We start from the raw sequence: 25,477 nt of genomic DNA on the forward strand, positions 1-25,477 counted from the left end.
TGCGAGTCGCCACCATATAGTGCACGTACAATGTTCACTGAGCTTATTCACGTGCACGTTATGTCCTGGGGCAAGATAGTCACGCACGCACAAATCCAAAGATTCGTCTTTTGTGTTACATGTTATTTGGAGTTAGTTGGTTTAATACTTCATTTAACAGTATTTCAGTTATATGTCTGCTTAATGTGGGAGGAAAGCCCGAAGTGATGCCGGTCTCAGACGTTTACCACTTAGGTGAAACCCACGAGCAGGTATTTGGCAAACCAAGAAATATCAGGCGAACCCGGTTTTGAATTATGTCTATGGAGTCCTAGCGTTTCTTGATGTTGTATGTTGTTTGCTTTCAAATATTTATGGTTATGTCGCATGTAGGTTATAATGTTATATTATTCATCTTTCAAATCTAAGTGTTTCCTCTATATGCATGTTGTATCTATATGTGACATGTATACAGAACATCAAAGTAACCTAGTGAACAACATACTTTGTCCTTTTCACAAATCTTGCTTTTCATTGAAAACCATCTTCCCGAGGCAAGGATTAACTGATTGTAAAAGTCTAGTCTCCACCCTTGCCGAACTAGGTCGGAATTTCTGGATTCGATGGTAGCGCCACCAGTGGCTATTACGAGTTATGTCCCTTCTATGTCCCACCTATTGACCAATCAGATTCCACCGCTGATATCACTTGCATTTGTTTTAAACAAAACGAGCGAGGCCAGTGAACACTATCTGATCGATAATCAAGATCTATTTTGTAATAAAACAGGTCTTGCTGAACGAAGTACATCACATCCCTTGATTAAAAACATGGAATAGTCAGTTAGTTCCCTTGCTTGGGAAGATGTTGAAAACAAAACAAAGTGTCATTTTATCAACATTTATTGATGTCAGAACTCCCACAGAATGCTTCCTCTCAGTCACCAACCTCACAATGACAATGGGCATGTACAATGAATGATGTTCATGAATTACTTCTTGACAAGACAGCTGTAAACATGAAGGTTGTAGACTGCTATATGAAAGGAATGAAAAATATTTTATCATGTACAGATATACAAAATGTTCATAGGTTCGTCCTCAGGATCATATGATTTGTTTGTTTGTTGTTTAACGCTACACTTAGCAATATTCCAGCTACATACAGTGGTTTGTAAATAATTGAGTTTCGACCAGACAATCCAGTGACTGACATCATGAGCATCGATCCACACAATCGAGACGATGACATGCATCAACCAAGTCAGCTAGCCTGACCACCCGATCCGTTAGTCACCTCATAATGATATGACAAGCAGTCTCCGCTTAAAACAAGCATAGTCGCCTCTTACGGCAAGCATGGGTTGCTGGATTATATATGAAGCGCCCCTTTCTACCAACCTGGTACACACACATATATTGATGCATGAGTGTCAGCACACCCTAAAACCCTGGTTGTGCTATTCCACACATGCCCCTTTGATAACTGGGCAGCTAGGTAGCCTAGTGGTTAAGGCTAGTGGTTAAAGCATTCGCTCGTCACGCCGAAGGCCCGGGTTTCGATTCCCGAGATGGGCACAATGTGTGAAGCCCATTTCTGGAGTCCCCTCCCATGATATTGCTGGAATATTGCTAAAAGTAGCGTAAAACCATACTCATTCCCTCACTCACTCACTCCCAATGATAACTGCTCCTTGTTGCAATATTGCTGATGTAATGTTAAATATTAACTCACTCTCTCCAAATCTAACAAAGAGACTTTCAAGAATATGTCAGTTTGTTGTTTAACGCTGCACTCAGCAATATTCCAGCTATATGACGGCGGTCTGTAAATAATCGAGTCTGGACAAGACAATCCAGTGATTGACATCATGAGTATCCATCATGCGGGTTTGTTTGTTTGTTGTTTAACGCTGCACTCAGCAGTAGCTAGCTACATCATGGCATCCTGTAAACAATCGAGTATGGACTAGACAATCCAGTGATTGATGTTATGAGTAGTGATCCACGTCATCGAAGTACAACACTTTATCAACTCAGTCACCGAGCCTGACCAGCATAGGTTACTGTGGACTATTGTATTCTAACCCAGAATTAACACAATTATCAATAATCTCATGAAGAGAGTCCAGTAAAAATCTCATTGTATCAAACGACAAAACTGACAGCATACAATTTAACCCTATGAATCTCTCTTTTCATGCATTTGATGCACCACATATATTACATACTTAATAGCAATATATTTATTGACAGCAGTATTCAACAGAGTAAAAGAGGAGAGAGAATTCCAGGAGAAATAAGCGCTGGCCCTCTGTAGCCGATTCCCAGGGGTTTGTGTGACACCTCAAGTTGGCAAACATAACAAAATTCCCCTGCATTGCGAGGGTGGTCCGATCAATCCCTCCACCCATCCAATCTTAGGCCAAACAACAAAACACTTGATTTTCAGGTCACCTGGACCAGAGACGTATAGGTTTGTAGGTGGGATTGTTTGTTCTTTCGCAAAATTTTAAAAGAAAATTATATCTATTATTAGCTCAAAATAGCTAAAGAAACAATATATCAGATTACTTACTAAATGTTAAAATTGGATTTCTTGAGGGCTTTCCACCTGTGATAAAAACATTTGGGTCGAAAGTGAAAGAATGGATCGATCGGGTTACCTGAAACACCATTATTTTTATTTTTTGACCTTATTAGCACCAAGATAATGGTATAACAATGGACGTATATGGACTCCCGGAGAAGTATTCTTTTGTGTGATTAAAACCAACATGTATTCAGAGGAAACTGTACACTTCTTTATCGTATGCACTTGTAAAACATATTATCATTATGAGAAAATCCACTACTTATTAGTGTAACTTGCAACACAGACTCTGCCCTCCTAAGTGTTGACATCCAACCATCTGCCTACATGGGGCATTAATCGTCATTCGTTGATGGCAGACTGATTCTCCCCAAGGGCCTCAAGACACTGACACAAGGTTTTAATCTTTGTGATGTAGATGTAATTCCAAGGGCTGCATCAACCCATGGGCCAGCCATCCCCTGTGAGCCCTGCCTGCAGTGTGACCCAGCACAGACAACACTGATAGCACTATGTGTTGGAGTCTCAGTTGAAGATCCACATGATGTTCAGTCCAGACATGCCGATGTTGACTCTCCTACAAAAAAAACAAGAAATAAAAATAAAATACTGTTTTCGACGTAATAAGAGCGATATTTGCTGATATATTGGCTAGTGAACAATCCCAATTAGCACCCCTTCCGATTTATCAATGTACACATGACTTATTTATTCGCGTATAATACACACTCGTTTGTTATATGCACCCTTAATTATGGGCAATTAAATTCTGAAAAAATATATCTGTCGTACATAAACATTTCAGGCTGTCGCCATAAACCACGAAGTTTATCTTTCAACACTGTTTTTTTCCACCCAAATAATATTCTAATAAGAGCCCCCTATTTCTAATTTTGAGAGCACCCTGGGTGCTTATTGTGTCAAATACGGTAATTCATTTTCACAGAAAGTCATGTAGTCATCTGCTGTAGGCTCAAGGCTGCTCAGCATGTGCAACAATATGACAAATCAAAAGTAATATTCTAATAAGAGCCCCCTATTTCTAATTTTGAGATCGCCCTGGGCGCTTATTACGTCGAATACGGTACAGCCAAAATTGAATGTCAGTGAGGGAGGTTAAATATCAGCTTTGTAAAGTTTTTCAATCATATTTTGTTTGTTTGTTTATTTGTTGTTTAACGCCACACTTAGCAATATTCAAGCTATATGACTGTGATCTGTAAATACTCGAGTCTGGACCAGACAACCCAGTGATTGACAACATGAGCATTAATCCACGCAATTAGGACACGATGCCATGCATCAACAAAGTCAGCGAGCCTGACCACCTGATCCCGTTAGTCGCCTCTTACCTTTTACAAATTTCAGTCACATAACAGCGTGTAAGCTTGAAGTGGGAGCATGTTTGAAATGAAAGCAATTGCCAGACTGCCATCAGAACCAACAGACTTTAGAAGCAGCAGGCCCTGACTAAACACTTCGGGCCCTCATACAAAAAACTGCAGCTTCTTTTTACAAATAAATCGACACAAAAATTTTGACAGAAAGATTTACTGCAGGGTATAAGAGCCATACAAATTTGCAACAACAGGCCCGACAGAAGGTCAATTGCTAGGGGCAGGCATTTATTTCAAACACTGTGTGGGAGTAAAGCCTGAAGTGATGCAGGTCACGGGTGTTTACCACTTTGGTGAGTGAGTTGAGTGTAACGCCACTTTTAACAGCATTCCTCTAATCTCACAGCTAGAGTTGGGAGGAAAGCCTAAAGTGATGCAGGTCACGGGTGTTTACCACTTTGGTGAGTGAGTTGAGTGTAACGCCGCTTTTAACAGCATTCCTCTAATCTCACAGCTAGAGTTGGGAGGAAAGCCTAAAGTGATGCAGGTCACGGGTGTTTACCACTTTGGTGAGTGAGTTGAGTGTAACGCCACTTTTAACAGCATTCCTCTAATCTCACAGCTAGAGTTGGGAGGAAAGCCTAAAGTGATGCAGGTCACGGGTGTTTACCACTTTGGTGAGTGAGTTGAGTGTAACGCCACTTTTAACATCATTCCTCTAATGCCACAGCCAGAGTTGGGAGGAAAGCCTAAAGTGATGCAGATCTCAGGGCGAACCGTGATTTAAACCCACGACCATAGGTTTCTGGCATGCCCAAGATACGCAACTCTGCACTGCAAATTGTGGCGTCTTAGACGACTGGGCTATCTGCGCCCGACTACATTGGTGAAACTCACGAACAATGGTATGCTGCCAATAACAAGGATCATCTTGGAGATTTGAACCCATGATTAGCCGATCTTGGCAGCTAAGGCATGCAACTTTGTGACATCATAGACGACCGGACCAGACGTGACACAGCAACATGTTTCATATGGACCATTATTCAACCCACACATCTATTCAGTTTCCAGGCAACTGTGTCCCAGACACTCACCCCAGCATACCACCACGCTTCATCTTGATGTAGAAAAAGAACAGCAGAATAGCCTGGAACATATTGTTCCTGCCCTGGAACAAACAAGAACATCTCATACAGGCTCATGTTTTATTTCAGTTTAAATAAGGAATTATGTTTTAAGCTACTCTGGCTAAAGCATCAAACTACAAGATATAGTGGTCCCTGGATTCAAATACCACAGAAGACCTCAAGGGCTCTTAGGCCCCAACTTAATTTCGAGTGAGTGAGTATGGTTTTATGCCGCTTTTAGAAATATTCCAGCAATATCACGGTGGGGGACACCAGAAATGGGCTTCACACATTGTACCCATGTCTGGAATCGAACACAGGTCTTCGGCGTGATGAGTGAACGCTTTAACTTCTAGGCTACCCGACCGCGCAACATAATTTCAATGTCTTATACGATGGTATATGTATATGCTGGCATACTTTTAAACACTATATGCTGGAATACTTCCATGATGGAACACATGGATTGGTTATCACTGTGTCTGAAATTTCTGCCTGCTTGACCTCTTGGGGCAGGCAATTCTTATCTTCCAGTTCACCTGCCCAGCAGACAGGCAGGATTTTATCTAGGCATGTATGTTATGACCATAGAATATAATTATTGAAAAAAAAATATGTGTGACCTAATTAATAAATTCTGTTGTTCTTTTGATTCTAATTAATATCCCTTTGGCTCCATGTTGAATGACGACCTTGGACAGGTAACTTTTTGACAAGGCAAGTTTGAGGAGTTGCCTCCCCTGTGGTCTGGTTGAAGATTTGGAGGAATTTCCTACGCTGGTCAGAAACTATTGATGCCAGCTGCCTCCTAGTATACTGACTGGACATACCTTGGGTAGGTTGAAGGTCTCATCTCCGATGATCACCTGGAAGTGGGGAGGGTTGATGGACACCTGGTACATGTACATTGCATCCTTCTTCCCCTGGTCTGATGGACAAGAAGCAACCTCATCATCAATACAGTCAAATACATCACTGTCATCTCTTTACTTGTGTGACTGTGTGGGCATCTGTGTGTCTGCTTATACTCTTGTGGACTAATGATGGTCTTGTCAGCAGTTTAACTAGGATACCTCACTCAAACACTGTATACCGACTCTGAGCCAGTCCTTGCTTTATGCAGTTAATGATGAGCACCAGGCAGAGTAACAGGTAAAGTCTTGTGGAAAGATGAGTCCTGGGATTGAACCACCTAGCAACCATCAATTCCCTATGGCAACACTTTGCAACCATCAATTCCCTATGGTAACACTTAGCAACCATCAATTCCCTATGGTAACACTTAGCAACCATCAATTCCTTACTGCCACACGTAGCAACCATCAATTCCTTACTGCCACACACAGCAACCATCAATTCCTTACTGCCACACACAGCAACCACAATTCCAGGGTTAGAAACAAACAGTTTTTGTCCACTAGTCCTCATAATGATAACATATAGCAAAACCCTTAAAATGAGCCAATTTCTACAAGTCCTTAGGATACCTTTACTATTGGGCAGTTTGGTAAGGACTACAGGACTAGTGCCAATTTCTAACGCTGAATTCTCTACTGCCACACCCAGCAACCATCAATTCTCTACTACCACACCCAGCAACCATCAATTCTCTACTGCCACACCCAGCAACCATCAATTCTCTACTGCCACACCCAGCAACCATCAATTCTCTACTGCCACACCCAGCAACCATCAATTCTCTACTGCCACACCCAGCAACCATCAATTCTCTACTGCCACACCCAGCAACCATCAATTCTCTACTGGCACACCCAGCAACCATCAATTCTCTACTGGCACACCCAGCAACCATCAATTCTCTACTGGTACACCCAGCAACCATCAATTCTCTACTGCCACACCCGGCAACCAGCAATTCTCTACTGGCACACTCAGCAACCAGCAATTCTCTACTGGCACACCCAGCAACCATCAATTCTTTACTGGCACACCTAGCAACCATCAATTCTCTACTACCACACCCAGCAACCATCAATTCTCTACTGCCACTCCCAGCAACCATCAATTCTCTACTGGCACACCCAGCAACCATCAATTCTCTACTGCCACACCCAGCAACCATCAATTTTCTACTGCCACACCCAGCAACTATCAATTCTCTACTGCCACACCTAGCAATCATCAATTCTCTACTGCCACAACCAGCAACCAGCAATTCTCTACTGGCACACCTAGCAACCAGCAATTCTCTACTGGCACACCTAGCAACCATCAATTCTCTACTGGCACACCTAGCAACCATCAATTCTCTACTGCCACACCCAGCAACCATCAATTCTCTACTGCCACACCCAGCAACCATCAATTCTCTACTGCCACACTCAGCAACCATAAATTCTCTGCTGCCACACCCAGCAACCATCAATTGTCTACTGCCACACCTAGCAACCATCAATTCTCTACTGCCATGCCCAGCAACCATCAATTCTCTACTGCCACACCCAGCAACCATCAATTCTCTACTGCCACACCCAGCAACCATCAATTCTCTACTGCCATGCCTAGCAACCATCAATTCTCTACTGCCACACCCAGCAACCATCAATTCTCTACTGGCACACCCAGCAACCATCAATTCTCTACTGGCACACCCAGCAACCATCAATTCTCTACTGCCACACCCAGCAACCATCAATTCTCTACTGCCACACTCAGCAACCATAAATTCTCTACTGCCACACCCAGCAACCAGCAATTGTCTACTGCCACACCCAGCAACCATCAATTCTCTACTGCCACACTCAGCAACCAGCAATTCTCTACTGCCACACCCAGCAACCAGCAATTCTCTACTGCCACACCCAGCAACCAGCAATTGTCTACTGCCACACTCAGCAACCATAAATTCTCTACTGCCACACCCAGCAACCATCAATTGTCTACTGCCACACCTAGCAACCATCAATTCTCTACTGCCACGCCTAGCAACCATCAATTCTCTACTACCACACCCAGCAACCATCAATTCTCTACTGCCACGCCTAGCAACCATCAATTCTCTACTGCCAGCCATGATGAAACTCACCAGGTTGATCAGGGGTCTTCACAAAGTGCTGGGAGGTGAACGTCTTGCCATCTGGGTACCTGGGCTGTGTGGGCAACAGAGAGTCCAGGTAGGTGCACAGTAGGTGCATCAACAGCTGCAACACAGAACACACAACCTTGGGGTACGCAGACACACAGCCATGTCACCAAGCCAGACCACTAGATTGATTTGGTTGCCTTTTACAACCAGCATCAGGTGTTAGGGACCTATTCCATCCCGGAATCCCCATGGGTTTACTGTATTCAAAGCCAATGTCAGCAACATCACATCCCTATCATCATGATCATGGTAGACAGTAAAATATCAAATCAGGTGAGGTGAAATGAGGTTTCACGTCACGTCCAAGATATTGCACTTATATAGCAACGTGAATGCATGTGTTTGTGTGGCTGCTTGTACAGAGATAACATGCTGCAGTTTAACATGAATACCCCACTCAAACACAGTTTACTGACTCCAAGTCGACCAGTCCTTGTTTTAGCCCCTCAATGCTGAGCGCCAGAGAGGTAACAACAAGTACCATCTTTTCACATCTTTTGGTATGATGCGGCCGGGGATCAATCCACGGACCTTCCGTTCTCTTGGCAGACGCCCTACCATTAGACCACGAAGACAGTCATATCCAATCAGATACAGACAAACCTGTGGTTGAAAGCATGAGCAACCAGTCATGGTACTTGGGAACTGAGACATACAATCAACCAGGTAAAACACTCTAACTGCCCAATATTCATTAGACACCTCTTACAACAAGCATAGGTAACCATGGTAACTGGGGAGTATTCTGCACATGAAACCTCACAGGAAGAAAACAGTGCGGTTACCTAGCAGTAAATTGTACTTCAAAACATGCTAACACAGACCAATACTGAAAGGCTATGGCTAAAAAAAATAATAGTCTTGGTTCTCAGGCACCGCCCACATCATCATAAAGTTTGCCGCACGTTTCGTTTTTATTTCCGTTTTTATTTCCATTTTAAAAAAAAAAAATTAAAAAATCTAATCCAACTGTTTATATTCCAAGTCCAACGGTAGTCAAATACTGTATTCCAGTATTTAACTCATCAAGAAATAGATTTATGTAGGGAGGACTTTTCCCAGGTTGATTGTACACAGTTGTTTATTGGTTACATACCAGTTTGAACAACCAAAACAAGAAAAAGACACCGCCCGCCCGCACTATATTTTCAAAAACCATTGCCTGAGAAACAATTCTTTTATTTTTTAAAGCCTATTAAGTGCATTCCCCTTACCACGGAGTCTGTGGGGAGATGCTCCCCCCACGGCTTGCCGTAACTACCTCCACTGTTCCATGCAAAGGCGGACATGGCGCCTGTAGCCAGGTCTGCAATGAAATACAATATTTGAAGATTCTACCATGACACTGAAGAATGCTTGATTCTAATTGGTTAAAAAGAGGTTTCCTTTTTGCTACAAAAACCTGTTTTAACACAAAAAACATGCCTATGAATACATAGATAGTCTGCATATCGATTCATAAAAAATGGCTGCCAATCGATCACCAACAGGAACTGTAAAACGCATTGATATTTGCCCTATTACATGCTGGGTCTCTAATACAAGCCAGGTCTCTAATACACGGCGAGTCACATTTCTCGCAAAATTAATAGACGGCCTTGCATCTAATAGAGGAAATACGGTAATTTGATACCAGATGTTCTTGGCACCTGAATATGAAATACTATATTTGTAGAAAAGAGAATTGCATGATCCAAACATCGCACAAACAAGTGACATATTGTTTGTTTCTTTGTTGTTTATTGGCACACTCAGCAATATTGAAGCATATGAGGACGGCCTGTCAATAATCAAGTCAAGCCAGACAAACCAGTGATCGATATTGTAAGTACAAAATTAATCAAGAAAGTCATTAATCATTACACTTAATCAGCAACTAATCATCAATTACATACAGTAACATAGAGGCAGTGTTCGAAATAATTTCAAAACGCAAAAAAAAGAGTGAGGCAGGTGACCCATAAGTGTTGCCTTCCCATCTTCAAACTTACTTGCCCACATACTGGTAAACACTAAGACACAAATCATGTCTTGATTCAGCTGAAATAATGCTCACATTTACTTTAGATTCTAGAAGGAGATATAATCAAACTGAATACATATTAAAGCAGTCTTAATATTATCTGCCTGAGTGAGTGAGTGAGTGAGTATGGTTTTACGCCGCTTTTAGCAATATTCCAGCAATATCACGGCAGGGGACACCAGAAATGGGCTTCACACATTGTACCCATGTCGGGAATCGAACCGGGGTCTTCGGCGTGACGAGCCAATTATCTGCCTGAGAGTCGGGCAGGTGGAGGGAAAGTTACCATCCACGGGCAGGCAGTCATTTCAGACACTGCAGAGAGGTGTAGGTCTGCCACACTCAGCACTAGGCCGGATATGACAGCAGCCTCTGGACCAGACAATCCAGTGATCGCTATGGTTACAATGTTGGGGTATGATCACACGCAATCAACAAAGTCGCAGATCCTGACCACCCGATCTATTTGGTCGCCTCTTACGACATCGTGAGATAATTAATTTTGCCAAAGTTGGGTTTTCTTTTTCTTTAGCTCTATTGCCGGCTATATGATGGCTGTTTGTTAATGATCAAGTCAGGACCAGACAAGTCAGTGACTGATATAATGAGCAACGATCAACGCCATCAGGGTATGTTGACACCCAATCCACCGAGCCTGACCACCCAATCCATTAAGTTGTCTCATACAACAAGCGTAGGATGCTTGGGACCAATTCTAATCGGGAATCGTGACACGGGGTAGTTGACACAGTATTTCATACCTCGTATACGTTTGACGACATACTCCTGGTTTGACGACACATCCAGATATGGTATGATGGTGTTTAAAGATGGTACAAAATTTCCTTTCGTCAAAGCCAGCTGTTTTAACGTAGACACACTCACATCTGTGGGAGAGATGAGGTGAGTGAGTGAATGTTGTTTTATACACATGTCAGCATTATTACATCACATTACAGGGAGCGTGAAATGGAAGAAAGCAAAAGACAATAGACCTACAACATTATATTAAGATCTGGACTGGTTTGAAGGAGCAATATCTGAGAGCAAGGAAATTTCATCAGAATATTGAAATTTAGCAATGAGAAATACATTGGCAGTTCAGAGTTCAGAGTTCAGAGTTCAGAGTGAGTGAGTGAGTGAGTGAGAGAGTCAGCGAGTGAGTGTGGATTTATGCTGCTTTTTAAGGAATATTCCAGCAATATCATGGCGGGGGACAACAGAAATTGGCTTCACACATTGGTCCCATGTCGGGAAAGGAACACGGGTTTTCCGCGGGACAAGCGAACACTTTAACCACTCTGCTACCCTACCCAACCCAACCCAAACCCCCCCCCCCCCCCCCCCCCCCCAACATAATTTCGAACCCTTTCTTATACAAGGCAGCAATCAACACTTCTTCATTGCAGTCGGTATTCGTTTCTCGTTTTTACATCATTCCAGCCATAGAAGATAGTCTGTAAATAATAGCCTGTAAATAATTGAGCCTGGGACCAGACAACTCAGTGATCGATACTGTGAGCAACGATCCACGTCATTGGGGATTGCTGGCATTCAACCAACCAAGTTTCCAAGCCTGACCACCCGATCCATTTGTTCACCTCTTACGGCCAGAAATATTCCAAGCATTCCAGACAAAACGGTCACACTATGAACAATGATCTTCAATGTCAGGTATTTTGACAAGTAATCAACCAAGTCACCGAGCCTGACCACCCGATCCATTTGTTCACCTCTTACGGCCAGAAATATTCCAAGCATTCCAGACAAAACGGTCACACTATGAACAATGATCTTCACTGTCAGGTATTTTGACAAGTTATCAACCAAGTCATCAAGCCAGTCCACCTGATCTAACAAATTGCCCCATACAACCAGTACAGGTTGAGGGACTTAGTCTGACCCGGAATCAGGACAGGGGGCAGTCTGTGAGTGAGTGAGTGAGTGAGTTGGGTTTAACGACGTTTTTAACAGTATTCCAGTCATATCACGGCGTGTCAGCTTAATGTGGGAGGAAAGCCCGAAGTGATGCAGACGTTTTCCACTTCGGTGAAACCCACGAGCACGGGTATGGCAGTCTGTGAGTGAACATGATCAGTATGTTGACACACAGAAAGAAGATGACACAGTATTGTCACCAAATCCTCATTCATGCCCCTCAGTACAACAATTGGGGTACTTGGTCCCTATTCTGTACTGGAATACCGTGTTTCAGTGTGTTGACAGTGCCGATTCTGTCGGTCATGATAATAGTTGAGGGCCTTGTGTCATCACATTCAGTCCACATGACAGTTTGATCTGCTGCCACTACCCACTCATTTTATAACAACTTTTCTGAATGCCTCACTCATGTTATAACATCGGAATCTGTATGACCCACTCATGTTATAAGTGATTGCATGAGTTGGGTTTAACGCCACTTTTAACAGTATTCCAGTTATATCGTGGCGTGTCAGCTTAATGTGGGAGGAAAGCCCGAAGAGATGCAGATCTCAGTCGTTTACCACTTCGGTGAAACCCACAAGCATGGGTATGGTGCTGACAAACCTAGAAACATAATTGGGGCGAACCAGGAATCGAACCCACAATCACAGGTTTCTGGCATGCCCAAGGGAGGCAACTCTGCACAGCGAATCGCGGCGCCTAAGACGACTGGGCCATCCTTGCCCCCCCCACTCATGTTATAACATCAGTATGTCACACTCATGATTATGATATAACATCTGTATCTGTATGCCCCACTCATGTTATAACATCAGTATGTCAAACTCTGACATGATTATGATATAACATCTGTATCTGTATGCCCCCATTCATGTTATAACATCTGTATATGTATGCCCCACACCCATGTTATAACATCTGTATCTGTATGCTACTCATGTTATAACAATTGTATCTTCATGCCCCTACTCACGTTGTAACATCTGTATCTGAATGCCCCACCCGTGTTATTACGTTTGCCCCCCACTCATGTTATAACATCTGTATCTGTATGCCCCACACTCATGTTATAACATCTGTATCTGTATGCCCCACACCCATGTTATAACATCTGTATCTGTATGCCACTCATGTTATAACAATTGTATCTTCATGCCCCTACTCAAGTTGTAACATCTGTATCTGTATGCCCCACCCGTGTTATTACGTTTGCCCCCCACTCATGTTATAACATCTGTATCTGTATGCCCCACACTCATGTTATAATATCTGTATCTGTATGCCCCACACTCATGTTATAACATCTCTATCTGTATGCCCCACACTCATGTTATAACATCTGTATCTGTATGCCCCACCCGTGTTATTACATGTTTGCCCCCCACTCATGTTATAACATCTGTATCTGTATGCCCCACACCCATGTTATAACATCTGTATCTGTATGCCCCACACCCATGTTATAACATCTGTATCTGTATGCCCCACACCCATGTTATAACATCTGTATCTGTATGCCCCACACCCATGTTATAACGTCCACTACCTCCTGCCTGCAGCTCCTCACAGCCGATGCACCTCAGCGTATTGTTGACTCTCTCAAGTTCATTGGCCAGCTTGATGATCAAGGTAAGACTCAGCCACTGAAACAAGATGACATCATCAGCACTGCAGGGGAGAATTACATAACCTGGTCTATCTATTTTCCAGGCCAGGGAACTCTCAAGCTCAGTCATAATTTCTTGGGAGTCCAAAACATGAACATTGGCACCCAAGGCTAGCAAAATGTGTCAAGCTTCTTTTGATTTGTCATATTGTTGCACATGCTGAGCAGCCTTGAGCCTACAGCAGATGACTACATGACTTTCTGTAAAAATGAATTACCGTATTTGACACAATAAGCACCCAGGGCGCCCTCAAAATTAGAAATAGGGGGCTCTTATTAGAATATTATTTGGGTGGAAAAAAACAGTGTTGAAAGATAAACTTCATGGTTTATGCTGACAGCCTGAAATGTTTATATGCGACAGATATAGTTTTCCAGAATTAAATTGCCCATAATTAAGGGTGCATATAACACACGAGTGTGTATTATACGCGAATAAATAAGTCTTTTGTACATTGATCAATGGGAAGGGGTGCTAATTGGGATTGTTTACTAGCATATATATTAGCAAATATCGCTGTGGGCACTAATTAGAGTGGGGCGCTTATTACGTCGAATACAGTACGTCCTTTTGATTTAATCAGTCACCTTCATAGTTTTCGTTCTTTCGTCAACAAGTTGGACATTTTGCTGTTACTGAGGGCATTTGCATGTCAATACAAATCATGCTTGACACTGTTGGTTGAGACAGATTGTCTAGCGGAACGAGGACATGAAGTTTAACATGAATTAGAGACTGGAGAATGAATAGCTCACTTTTCGGAGTCTCTCTGTCCACAGGTACAAGTTGTCCTCAGTTACTCCAAAGCTACTCCACACCTGGAAACATAACAGCACAATCAGGAACACTTTTACAATCAGGAACACTATCACAATCAGGAACACTATCACAATCAGGAACACTATCACAATCAGGAACACTGTCACAATAAGGAACACTATCACAATCAGGAACACTATCACAATCAGGAACACTATCACAATCAGGAACACTATCACAATAAGGAACCCTATCACAATAAGGAACACTATCACAATAAGGAACACTATCACAATCAGGAACACTGTCACAATCAGGAACACTATCACAATAAGGAACACTATCACAATAAGGAACACTATCACAATCAGGAACACTATCACAATAAGGAACCCTATCACAATAAGGAACACTATCACAATCAGGAACACTATCACAATAAGGAACACTATCACAATAAGGAACACTATCACAATAAGGAACACTATCACAATAAGGACATTTTCGGAAACAGAATATCAACATGATCAAGTGGTCAGCCTAATGATCATCACTTTTGTTTGTATTTAATACCAACGGTTACAGGTGATATTTTTCTTGCATTACAGTGAAAGCTCTAAAGTACTCACGGAAATGAAAAACACCCTGTTTTTTCGATCTCAGATTTAAAATAAATGCAGTTAATATACAAAATATATAAATATTCAAACAACTCAATTAGTACTAATTGGGCCTTGGCACAAATACAGCGTATCAAAGTGTGTAAAAATATGAACAAAACAGACTATTGTGAAACTGAGCATAACCAGGTGTTAGTAGATCAAGGTGAATGTCCATGACCTATGACACCTTGACGACAGGTGAAAACAGGTGCTTGAAACCCACGTGCATGTGATTTGTCAGTGGTTAGTGATTTATGAGTGGCATTGTGGGATAGTGAATCATCGTCAAAATATCAGAACGTAAAAGTAACATATTCCCTTCTCAAACAACAACTTACATGTCATTATTATTATGTACATAAACATAGCTGTTATTTTAATTGTTGTTTTGATAACTTTTTTCCAGGCTAATTTGTATAATTTGTATTTGTAGCCTTTTTCTGACATGTCAATTTGGACTTGGTTTTATTTTTGAATGTTGAAAGTGCCTCCAAATTACCTCCTGTAAAGTACATTTTGTATTGAGCACTGAGATAAAACTAGCAAATCCAGACTAGTACTTTTCCAGTTGTTTTGTTATTTCGTATTTACATCTACGTAATGCTTTGTGTCGATTATTAAATCCAGCAAAACAGTTTTTTTTCATTTCCATGAGTACTTTAGGACGACCAGTGCTGCTCTCTCCTTCTGATCTACCCCTGCCTATGTACTTGCCTCTTCCAGCCCTGATGACACGGACTGATCGCTGCTGCTGGCTTTAGCTGTCGGTGACTGGGGCGACCGTGTGGCGACCTGATACTGGTATTTTCTCAGTACGTTGACATGATCCATTGGACTGGATCCAAAACTCCAGAATGAGGCTCCTTGACTACTGGTATCAGGGGAAGCTTTCCATAAAAGAAATTTATTCAGTCAACAACCTTTTATATCATGTATTTTCAGTCTGTTATCTGGTAACTGAATTCAAAATCTGGTGTATTTAATGAGATTTCCTATAATTTCCATTACAATAATTGATCTTCTGCTCATAATCAGACTTCAATACTACCACCAACATAAATAACTAGTAATTATGAACACAGTGCTATTTAGAAAGCGGTCAAATGAAACAAATGTTATATTTTGGAAAACACTTTCTTAGTAAAGTACACATTCTCATACTTTTGGGGGTTGAGTTCCATCTGGGATTCGAGTGAGTGAGTTGGGTTGGGTTTAACGCCGCTTTTAACATTATTCCAGTTATATCGCGGTGTGTCAGCTTAATGTAGGAGGAAAGCCCGAAGGGATGCAGGTGTCAGACGTTTACTACTTCGGTGAAACCCACGAGCACAGGTATGGTGCTGACACACCTAGAAACATAATTGGGGTGAACCGGGATTCAAACCCACAATCATAGGTTTCTGCCGTGCCCAAGGGGCGCGATTCTGCACAGCGAATGGCGGCGCCTTAGATGACTGGGCCACCCTTGCCCCCTATCTGGGATTCGAACCCACACTGCCAGAGTGAGGCACCTAATCGCCAGCACACAAAGTCAGCGATCTAACCCACTCAGCCACCGAGGAGAAAGTGTTTTCCCAAATATAACATTTGTTAAACTAGTCATCAGACAGATGGTATCCAGTCTGTCCAGCATACCTTGCAAACCTCTTCTTTCCTTCTCCTCCTGTTCTTTCAGATAGCGAGCCAAGGTGGACATGTCAGAGATGGTGTCGTAAGTAGAAGCTGAATAGACACACAATGACATTACAGTCAGGCCTGTCAAGCTTACTTGGTGAACCGGTTATGATTTTATTAAAATTCATAACCAGTTCAAATGTGTGAAACTGGTATTCGTAATCCTACCTTAATATCATTTAGAATCAGTTATAAGCGTGTTTAAAGAGTTTAACATTTGCAGTGAGTCCATGTGAAACAGGACATAATGCAGTGAGTGAGTGAGTGAGTGAGTGAGTGAGTGAGTGAGTGAGTGAGTGAGTGAGTGAGTGAGTGAGTGAGTGAGTGAGTGAGTGAGTGAGGTATTTCAGCAATATCACGGCGGGGGACACCAGAAATTGGCTTCACACATTGTACCAGTGTCAAGTGTTAAAATATCCATATGCTGGAATACTTCCATGTTGGAACACATGAGTTGGTTATCACTGTGTCTGAAATTTCTTGTATTGTTGATGTTAAATGTTTTGATATAATGTTTGTTTGTTGTTTAAAGCCGCACTCAGCAATATTCCAGCTATATGACGGCAGTCTGTACATAACTTAGTCTGGACCAGACAATCCAGTGATTGACATCATGAGCATCAATCCATGCAATTGAGATACGATGACATGCATCAACGAAGTCAGAGGGGCACTCTGCCCCAGAATCCCCACAGGGAGACAAGCATGGGGTACAGGGGATCTACTCTGCCCTGGAATCCCCACAGGGAGACAAGCATGGGGTACTGGGGATGTACTCTGCCCTGGAATCCCCACAGAGAGACAAGCATGGGGTACTGGGGATGTACTCTGCCCTGGAATCCCCACAGAGAGACAAGCATGGGGTACTGGGGATCTACCCTGCTCTGGAATCCCCACAGAGAGACAAGCATGGGGTACTGGGGATCTACCCTGCCCTGGAATCCCCACAGAGAGACAAGCATGGGGTACTGGGAATCTACCCTGCCCTGGGGATCTACACCTAGAAACATAATTGGGGTGAACCGGGATTCAAACCCACAATCATAGGTTTCTGCCATGCAGACCTGATTTTCCACGTTTCCGCTTAATCTTAATCTCGAATGGCCACAGACAGTTACAGTATTGAGGTTTGAATTCAAAGATGATGGTTTGCTAAGACTAACCTGGTGATAGTTTTGTGTAGGTGGCGTTGTGTCTGGACCTCAGACCACTATGGTCACTAACATCAAACCGGGTGGAAGAATTGTTGGCAGAACTCAGGTTCGCACTCTTAAACGAAAAGCAGATCGTTAATGTCATCGGTCATCTAGTTACTAAAATTAGTACAGACCGCCTCCATGGTCTAGTGGTAGAGCATCTGCATGGAGAGCGAAAGGCCTGGGGTCTGATCCCAGGCCACGTCATACCAAAAGTTAAAAGGTGGGCCAGCACTACAAAATCTGGTATTAGTCCCCCTCCCCACCCAAACACCCACACCGCCATATAAGTGCAATAATCTTGAACACGACGTTAAACCCCATTTCACCTCACCTCACTAAAAATAAAACAATGAACTTCTTTTCCATTTGTTTTATTAATGAGACAGATAATACCAAGACAAACTTATTACTGCAGAGTTTCAGGCTGATGTGAATACTGTAAATATTTGATGGGCCAAGTATCAGAAATATAGTGTGGTCAGCAATACTCAAGCAGTATGATGGCAGCCTGTAAATAATAAAGTATAGACCAGACAATCGAGTGACCGATATTGTGAACAATTCATACTGCCATAGTAAAATGACATGCAATCAGCCAAGTCACTTAGTTGGGCCACCCACTCCATTTATTCGCCTATTACATGAAGAATAGGTTGTTGGGGACCAATTTGAACCTGCAATCACCACTTGGCCAGAAATATAGGAGAAAGAGAACTATTGTGCTCAGAAATGTTGAAATATTCTTCTTATTTTCTATGTCCAAGACCCCTGGCAATCTGAAGCACTGATAACACAGCACAACTGTACATAAAAAGACGGAAAAAAGAAGTACTTTTCAGCATGAAGAGCCAATCAGGGTTTTACATGGCCTTGTAAATATGGGAGTCATGATGACTCACCACATATTTTTGGGGGATGGGTCGGGTCATTTTCTAAATTTGGGAGCCATGATCTAAAAAGAATCGAGACCCCAGTTTTTGAAAGGCATGGCGGCCATGTTTGTTGCTCACAAATACATTGTGACTGTAGTAACGCTAGTCAGAAATACTCGCAGCTGATTGGCCGATATGTAGTCATACAAGATAAGCAATGTGACAGCAATCTATAAATGGACATTTATGAAAGTTATTTCAGTCTCATTTAATACTGAAAGTAGATTTGTTTTATTTTAAACAAGTAGCGGAGTAGCGGTGAATATTTTTATAAAAATATTGTTACTAATCAATCAGAAATTGAGTAAAATGTTTGCATCAAATACGCAGGAATTATGACCCAGCCCAATGTCAGTTGTTTGGTTTGGAAAATAAACATACGAAATTTGTAACCTACCCTATCAAATGACTGTGAGTGTGATGGAGAGAGCGTTGATGAGGACACCGACTGATAGGCTGTGGGGCTGTGCTGTGAGAACATGAACGACCCCCCGTACGGAGACTGAGACAGGTAGGAGGATGGACTATGGCGGGATCCATCACTGGCAAAACTTGTTTGTGTCACAGGAGTGCTTGCCGAGAAGATGAAACTATTCTGTGCCGATTGGTCACCTACAGGTTTCCGCGGTGACACCTTGAAACCTCGCTCTGAAAATTGACAAGATGACATTTTGATGACTTTGGTACCAGCTTCTAAATATTCAATGATTAGCTGGTCTTTTTGTAAGTCTCAATTTACCAAACAGCTCATTATTGTCAACTATATTTAATACATAAAATAATAAATTAAAACAAAAACGTGTTTAATAACTAGTTTTTTCTTCGAACATGTTAATGTTATTTCTCAAATATGCATATAAAATACATGTAATGATGTATCTTATTACCTCAGAGCTTTTAGGATTTTAGAAAAATCTAAATAATTTTTACGTTTGTATACTTATCCTGCATTACTCCTTAATGCATCCTTAGATTGGTTGGTTGGTTTGTTGTTTAAAGCCGCACTCAGCAATATTCCAGCTATATGACGGCTGTCTGTAAATAATCGAGTCTGGACCAGACAATCCAGTGATTGACATCATGCGCATCTATCCGCGCAATTGGGACCAATGACATGCATCAATCAAGTCAGGGAGCCTGACCATCTGATCCCGTTAGTCGCCTTTTACGACAAGCATAGTCGCCTTTTACGGCAAGCATGGGTTGCTGAAGACCTATTCTACCCCGGATCTTCATGGGTCGCGACGTAGTAATGCAGGGTAAGTAACAAATATCCTGATTATGGCAAATGTGGAATACAGTACCATTCTTTTGAACTCGGAGTAGTCTAGCTTGCTCTTCAGTTAGCTCAACTACTTCTCCAAAGAAATAATCCCTTGTATACGACACCAGATACACGATACTTGGAACCAGTCGGAACAGCCAGAAGATGATGCCCACACACTCTGAAACATTACAAAATTTACTACTGCTTACTACTGAAATGACATTCACGAGGTACTGGCAGCCATAATTGTAACCACTTACTTTAACAACATAAACTGTTTTCTTAAACTAGCAAGGAAAGCTTCCCCAGGCAAGGGAGTTAACTGACTATAAAAGTCCAGTTTCCATCCTTGCCAAACTAGGCTGGAATAATGGAGTTATATCTTGGCTGAAGTCTATGCATAGTCCAATCAAAATAATGTAACGAAATCAACATCCGGTTCGTAACTGCCATGCAGATTTCGATCGATTGCAGGATTTTCAAAGCATGTATACTGTCAACAGATATTTTCCTAATCTATTCATGTTTTTAATCAAGGTGCTCACGTGATTGATGCATTTTGCAAGGTATATTACATCATAGATCTTGATTATCGATCAGATCGTCTTGGGCGCCATTTTGCCATTCGACACAGAAGGGACATAACTCATAATTGCCACTGGTGGCGCTATGGTCGAGCACAGAAATTCCAGGCTACTTATTGCGCAAGGGTGGAAACTGGACTGTTACAATCTACACACACACAATGCCTTACAATATTCATGTATTACAGTAAAGGCCAACTTCCTTTAAAAAGATGAACCTGCCAACATGGGCATCATTTATGATGGCTTAAGCAGCAGCAGCAGCAGCTTCTTCATTCGTTCAGATTCCGCATCCAGGGTTGTCTCTGGTGACAGTTCTTCATCATAAAGTCCAAGGTTAGTTCGTTAAAAGTGCCACAAAGTTTTAAATGTTTGTTCTTGGAACCTATAACAGTCTTGTAAACGGATTTTCTTCTTTCAGAAAGTTTCGCTGCTTGTTGTCAAAACATCTCATGCAGGTAAGATGAGGTGAAATGGGGTTCAAGATTATTGTACTAATATAGCGACGTGCATGCATGTTTGAGTGTGTCTACTTTGTACTAGTTCGGACTGATGCCGATTTATAGTGCCAGCTCACTGAGACACCATGCAGCAGTTTAACATGAAAACCCCACTCAGACACAGTATACTGACTCCGAGCTGACCAGTCCTTGTTTTAGCCCCTTAATGCTGAGCGTCAGACAGGGTAACAACAAGTACCATCTTTTTAGGTCTTTTAGCATGTTTAGTATGGCCAGGAATTGAACCCAGACCTTTTGCTCTCCAGGCATACGCTCTACCACTAGACCACGGAGGTGGTCCCCCTTGCATGCAGACAGGGTCCTGTGGCTTGTATACTGATTCAGCTAGTTGTTTCTTCCCATCAGAAAGCTGATCTGCCTTTCTCTCCTTCTCACATCTCCAAAGATTTCCCTTTTCTTGTTAAGTCGCTTGTTTGGTGAACTTGCTGTGTCTTGTGCAGGCCTTCAGATTTCTCAGAGCAATTCTTCAGCAGTTCTTCCTGTACCTCCACAGATTTGCTGGTAAACCAAACACATGTCTTGGTTTTTTCTGCATGTTGATGGGGCGGTCAGGTAGCCTAGTGGTTAAAGCGTTCGCTCGTCACGCCGAAGACCCGGGTTCGAATCCCGACATGGGTACAAAGTGTGAAGCCCATTTCTGGTGTCCCCCGCTGTGATAATGCTGGAATATTGCTTAAAGCGGCGTAAAACCAAACACACTCACTCACTCTGCATGTTGATTGTGCTGTTATGATGAAGGGATGCATGTCGTTAAAGATGCTGAAATCCAAAGAATGCTTCACCCATCAGGTTCACCAATCAAATTATTCATCTAATTGGCACCCTATGAGTCCAAAAGGCACACCTTGACAATGCCCCATAGCAACAATGTAAATGGATATCGTGATATGGAAAAATAGACTTACCAAAATACCACATCGCAGGATGGGCCAGCCCAAAGTAACTGCTGATGGTGCTGTAGGACCTTCAAACACAAATTTAATCAGATATCATAGTGTCAATAACAGTGGTAACATGGCTTTAATCCATCAGTTGAATCTCAGTTAACAAACTATCACATCATGTAAAAATGGCATTTTTCTTTGGCTGCCTCATCAACATTAATCCGTCAGTAGACATGTTAAAGGAGTAGTATGCTCGGGATAAATGTCAGTCCCAAAATGTGTGATTCAATCAATTAAACCAGATAGGTGCAGAAGCTCACCTTTATTAAATGATGTAACATTTGAGGGATGGGCATGTACCGAACCAGTTATTTGGTGTCAAAAAACCGAAGACCTGACACTTGGATACAATCCATAATACTTAAGAAGTTCTTAGATCATTTTGTCATGCTCTTTTTGAATAACCTCATTTTGACAGTGTATTGTTCATTTTCATTTTTGTATACCGTATTTTCTTGAGTATAGTGTGCACCCGAGTATAACATGGTATAATGCGCACCCCCCTCTAGCGGACTCAGTATTTTGGAGGGGAAAAAAATCGAATATTATGCACAGAAAAAATTACACTGTATCCCTTCAGCGAATTCTGGTAAACGAACAGGTGATGAGAAACTTGGTCAGTACAAATTTGAAATTTGAGATAAAAAATCACTAGACATGTTGATTTACCGTTTAAATTTTATTTTTTGTTCTGCTAGGCCTTGTTTTACATCCAGGGAATAAGATTACCTAACGGTATTTCTTCTACACAGCTGTGTTTTTTTGGAAAAAAAGTGTGCGCTATACTCAAGAAAATATGGTAAGTATTTTGTAGAAAGTATAAGTACCCCATACATCACGTTTTCAAGCCAAACTTCATTTCGAGCCCCTGATGATAATTTTGAAACTGAACAATCGTATTCACTAATGATGTATCTGAGCACTGCTGTTTGTAAACTTCCTGTCTGTATAGTAATGTCACGTGACTCTTCATGTTGAGCATCTATTTTTAACTTGACTGTATTAGAGGGGCTTGAATTCATGTGATGGTAACAAGATGGTGCCTGATCAACTTCGCTTGGTGAGGCATTAGCACCATAAAATTAACAAGACATGAACATTTGACATCCAAGTATTAACAGAATTTAATGTACTCAAACAAAAGAATTAATTTTACTGTATTAAGACTGTTCTTAGACATGTAATCAGTAATACTCCATAGGGGCTCAAAAACACAGTACGCGAGGATATATCTCCATGAAAAGAATCGCAATTATGGGCTAATGGGGCCATTTATTGGTCCTTGGCAGTAACTGGTCACCTGGTGTGCAGCTACGCATTTAATTTGATATTGTTTTGAATATTTTTTGGATGGGTTCTTTATTGACTGCACAACGACCATGATCATGATGATCTGATCCACTGTGCACAAATGACAATGGTGAGAAACCTGAATCTTTGAAATTCCTGTCAAGTGATTATGTCAATGTCCATCTTCCCGAGGCAAGAGAGTTAACTGACTTTGAAAGTCCAGTTTCCATCCTTGCCGAACTAGGCTGGAATTCCTGGGCACGATCGTAGCGCCATCAGTGGCTATTACGAGTGAAGTCCTTTCTATGCCTCTCCTATTGACCAATCAGATTCAACCTCTCGTATCACTTGCATTTGTTTCAAACAAAACGGTGGCGCCAAGTCAAGACGATCTGATCAATAATCAAGATCTATATTGTGATAAAACGAGTCTCACATCGCGAAGTGCATCAAATCACGTGAGCACCTTGATTAAAAACATGAAAAGATTTAGAAAATATCTGTTCAAGTGTTGACAACGAGTAAGCGGTGCACATGCTTTGCAAATCCTGCAGTCGACCAAAATCTGCATGACACTCTACGAACCGGATTTCAATTTCGGTGCGCGATTTTGATTGGACTATGCATAGACTCGTTAGTCCAGCCAAAATGTAACTCCATAATACCAGCCTAGTTCTGCAAGGGTGGAAACTGGACTTTTATAGTCAGTTAACTCACTTGCCTCGGGAAGATGGTCAATGTCTGGATGGTTTATGAACTTGATCTGTTTACTGTTGCAAGAGGGGGCACGGGTGGTGCAGAGTTGCTTCCCTTGGGCATGCCAGAAACCTATGATTGAGGGTTGGAATCCCGGTTCGCCCCAATTATGTTTCTAGGTTTGTCAGCCCCATACCCGTGCTCGTGGGTTTCACCGAAGTGGTAAACGTCTGAGACCTGCATCACTTCAGGCTTTCCTCCCACATTAAGATGACACGCCGCAATATAACTGTAATACTGTTAAAAGTGGCGTTAAACATGTTAAACCCAACTCACTCACTCACTACTGTTGAAAGAAAACTATGATGTATTTATTTCAACTACATTTTAGGGCAGTGGTAACGATGCAGTTTATCTGGCGTAGGTTAGTATAGCATGAAAAGTCTCAAGCTGCAGACTGTGGCTCTCGCTTCACCGATGTTGTGTGCCTCTTCGATCCTTAGGGTAAGTTGTTTTAGGGTTAGGGTAGGTTACCTCTTTGATCAAACACCCCTTCACAATCCTTAAGTGTGAGGTAGGGGTTGGGTTAGATATTTCTGTTAACGAATTATCCAATGTAATTTGAATAAACTCCGTCCAATTTTTGTCAAGTTTGATTTTCTCATTAACCAACCTTAGCTTCAATCTCTGAAGGTGAGTTCGAGCCTCCACGCGACGCTAATTGAAATCCGAAAAAGTAAAGAACACTACTCCCAGTGTCAAACTTACATGTCAATGAAGAGCAGCATGATGATCACCAGAATAAAGACAGCTGATGAGATGGCCTTTCTGGCGACAACCTTCCCATGACGTTTCCTGAATGTCTTCTCAACCACGGGACTGCTTCCCGGAGCAAGCCGTGCCATCGTGCAAAATCTACCAGTGGTCACTAATTACTTAAAATAGTTAAAGTTTGTAATCCAACATCACAACAACTATAACTTATCTCAGTCATTCAAAATTGTACCTTACGAAAACACGAGTTCGCGGTCGGATAAACTCAGTACATTGCAGTGACAGTGCCTCTCAATCGGAAAAATGTTGCGATGACTAAAATTCAGTGTAAGGAGTTTGTCGGATAAAGTTACTATCCTAGCCATAGATTCGGATGTTACGAAATTAGGAAAATACA

At 42.0% G+C, this 25,477-nt stretch overlaps 1 protein-coding gene across 1 annotated transcript; it reads right to left on the reverse strand.

Moving 5' to 3' along the window:
• Positions 1-865: 865 nt before the first annotated feature.
• LOC124146137 (transmembrane protein 209-like) lies at positions 866-25,363 on the reverse strand. The gene is made up of 15 exons (XM_046516270.2): positions 25,075-25,363; positions 22,282-22,340; positions 20,309-20,449; positions 19,402-19,652; positions 18,037-18,142; positions 16,835-16,921; positions 15,914-16,086; positions 14,534-14,596; positions 13,658-13,754; positions 10,929-11,054; positions 9,359-9,450; positions 8,085-8,199; positions 5,869-5,966; positions 5,006-5,079; positions 866-3,148 (listed from the first exon to the last, which is right to left on the reverse strand). Exons 1-15 carry the CDS (start codon positions 25,209-25,211, stop codon positions 3,097-3,099), a joined length of 1,671 nt encoding a protein of 556 aa, XP_046372226.2. The 5' UTR covers positions 25,212-25,363; the 3' UTR covers positions 866-3,096.
• Positions 25,364-25,477: the final 114 nt, after the last annotated feature.

This window comes from Haliotis rufescens, unplaced genomic scaffold (genome assembly GCF_023055435.1).
Source record: "Haliotis rufescens isolate VD_foot unplaced genomic scaffold, xgHalRufe1.0.p SCAF_16, whole genome shotgun sequence".
Taxonomy (NCBI): Eukaryota; Metazoa; Mollusca; class Gastropoda; order Lepetellida; family Haliotidae; genus Haliotis; species Haliotis rufescens.

Excerpts from the sequence above, each read along its gene's own strand:
- LOC124146137 (XM_046516270.2), bottom strand. The coding sequence starts at position 25,211 with ATGGCACGGCTTGCTCCGGGAAGCAGTCCCGTGGTTGAGAAGACATTC. Across the intron at positions 20,450-22,281 it reads TCCTGCGATGTGGTATTTTG|AGTGTGTGGGCATCATCTTC; the intron begins GTAAGTCTATTT and ends GTAATGTTTCAG. Across the intron at positions 19,653-20,308 it reads ACTCCGAGTTCAAAAGAATG|AGCGAGGTTTCAAGGTGTCA; the intron begins GTACTGTATTCC and ends GTCAATTTTCAG.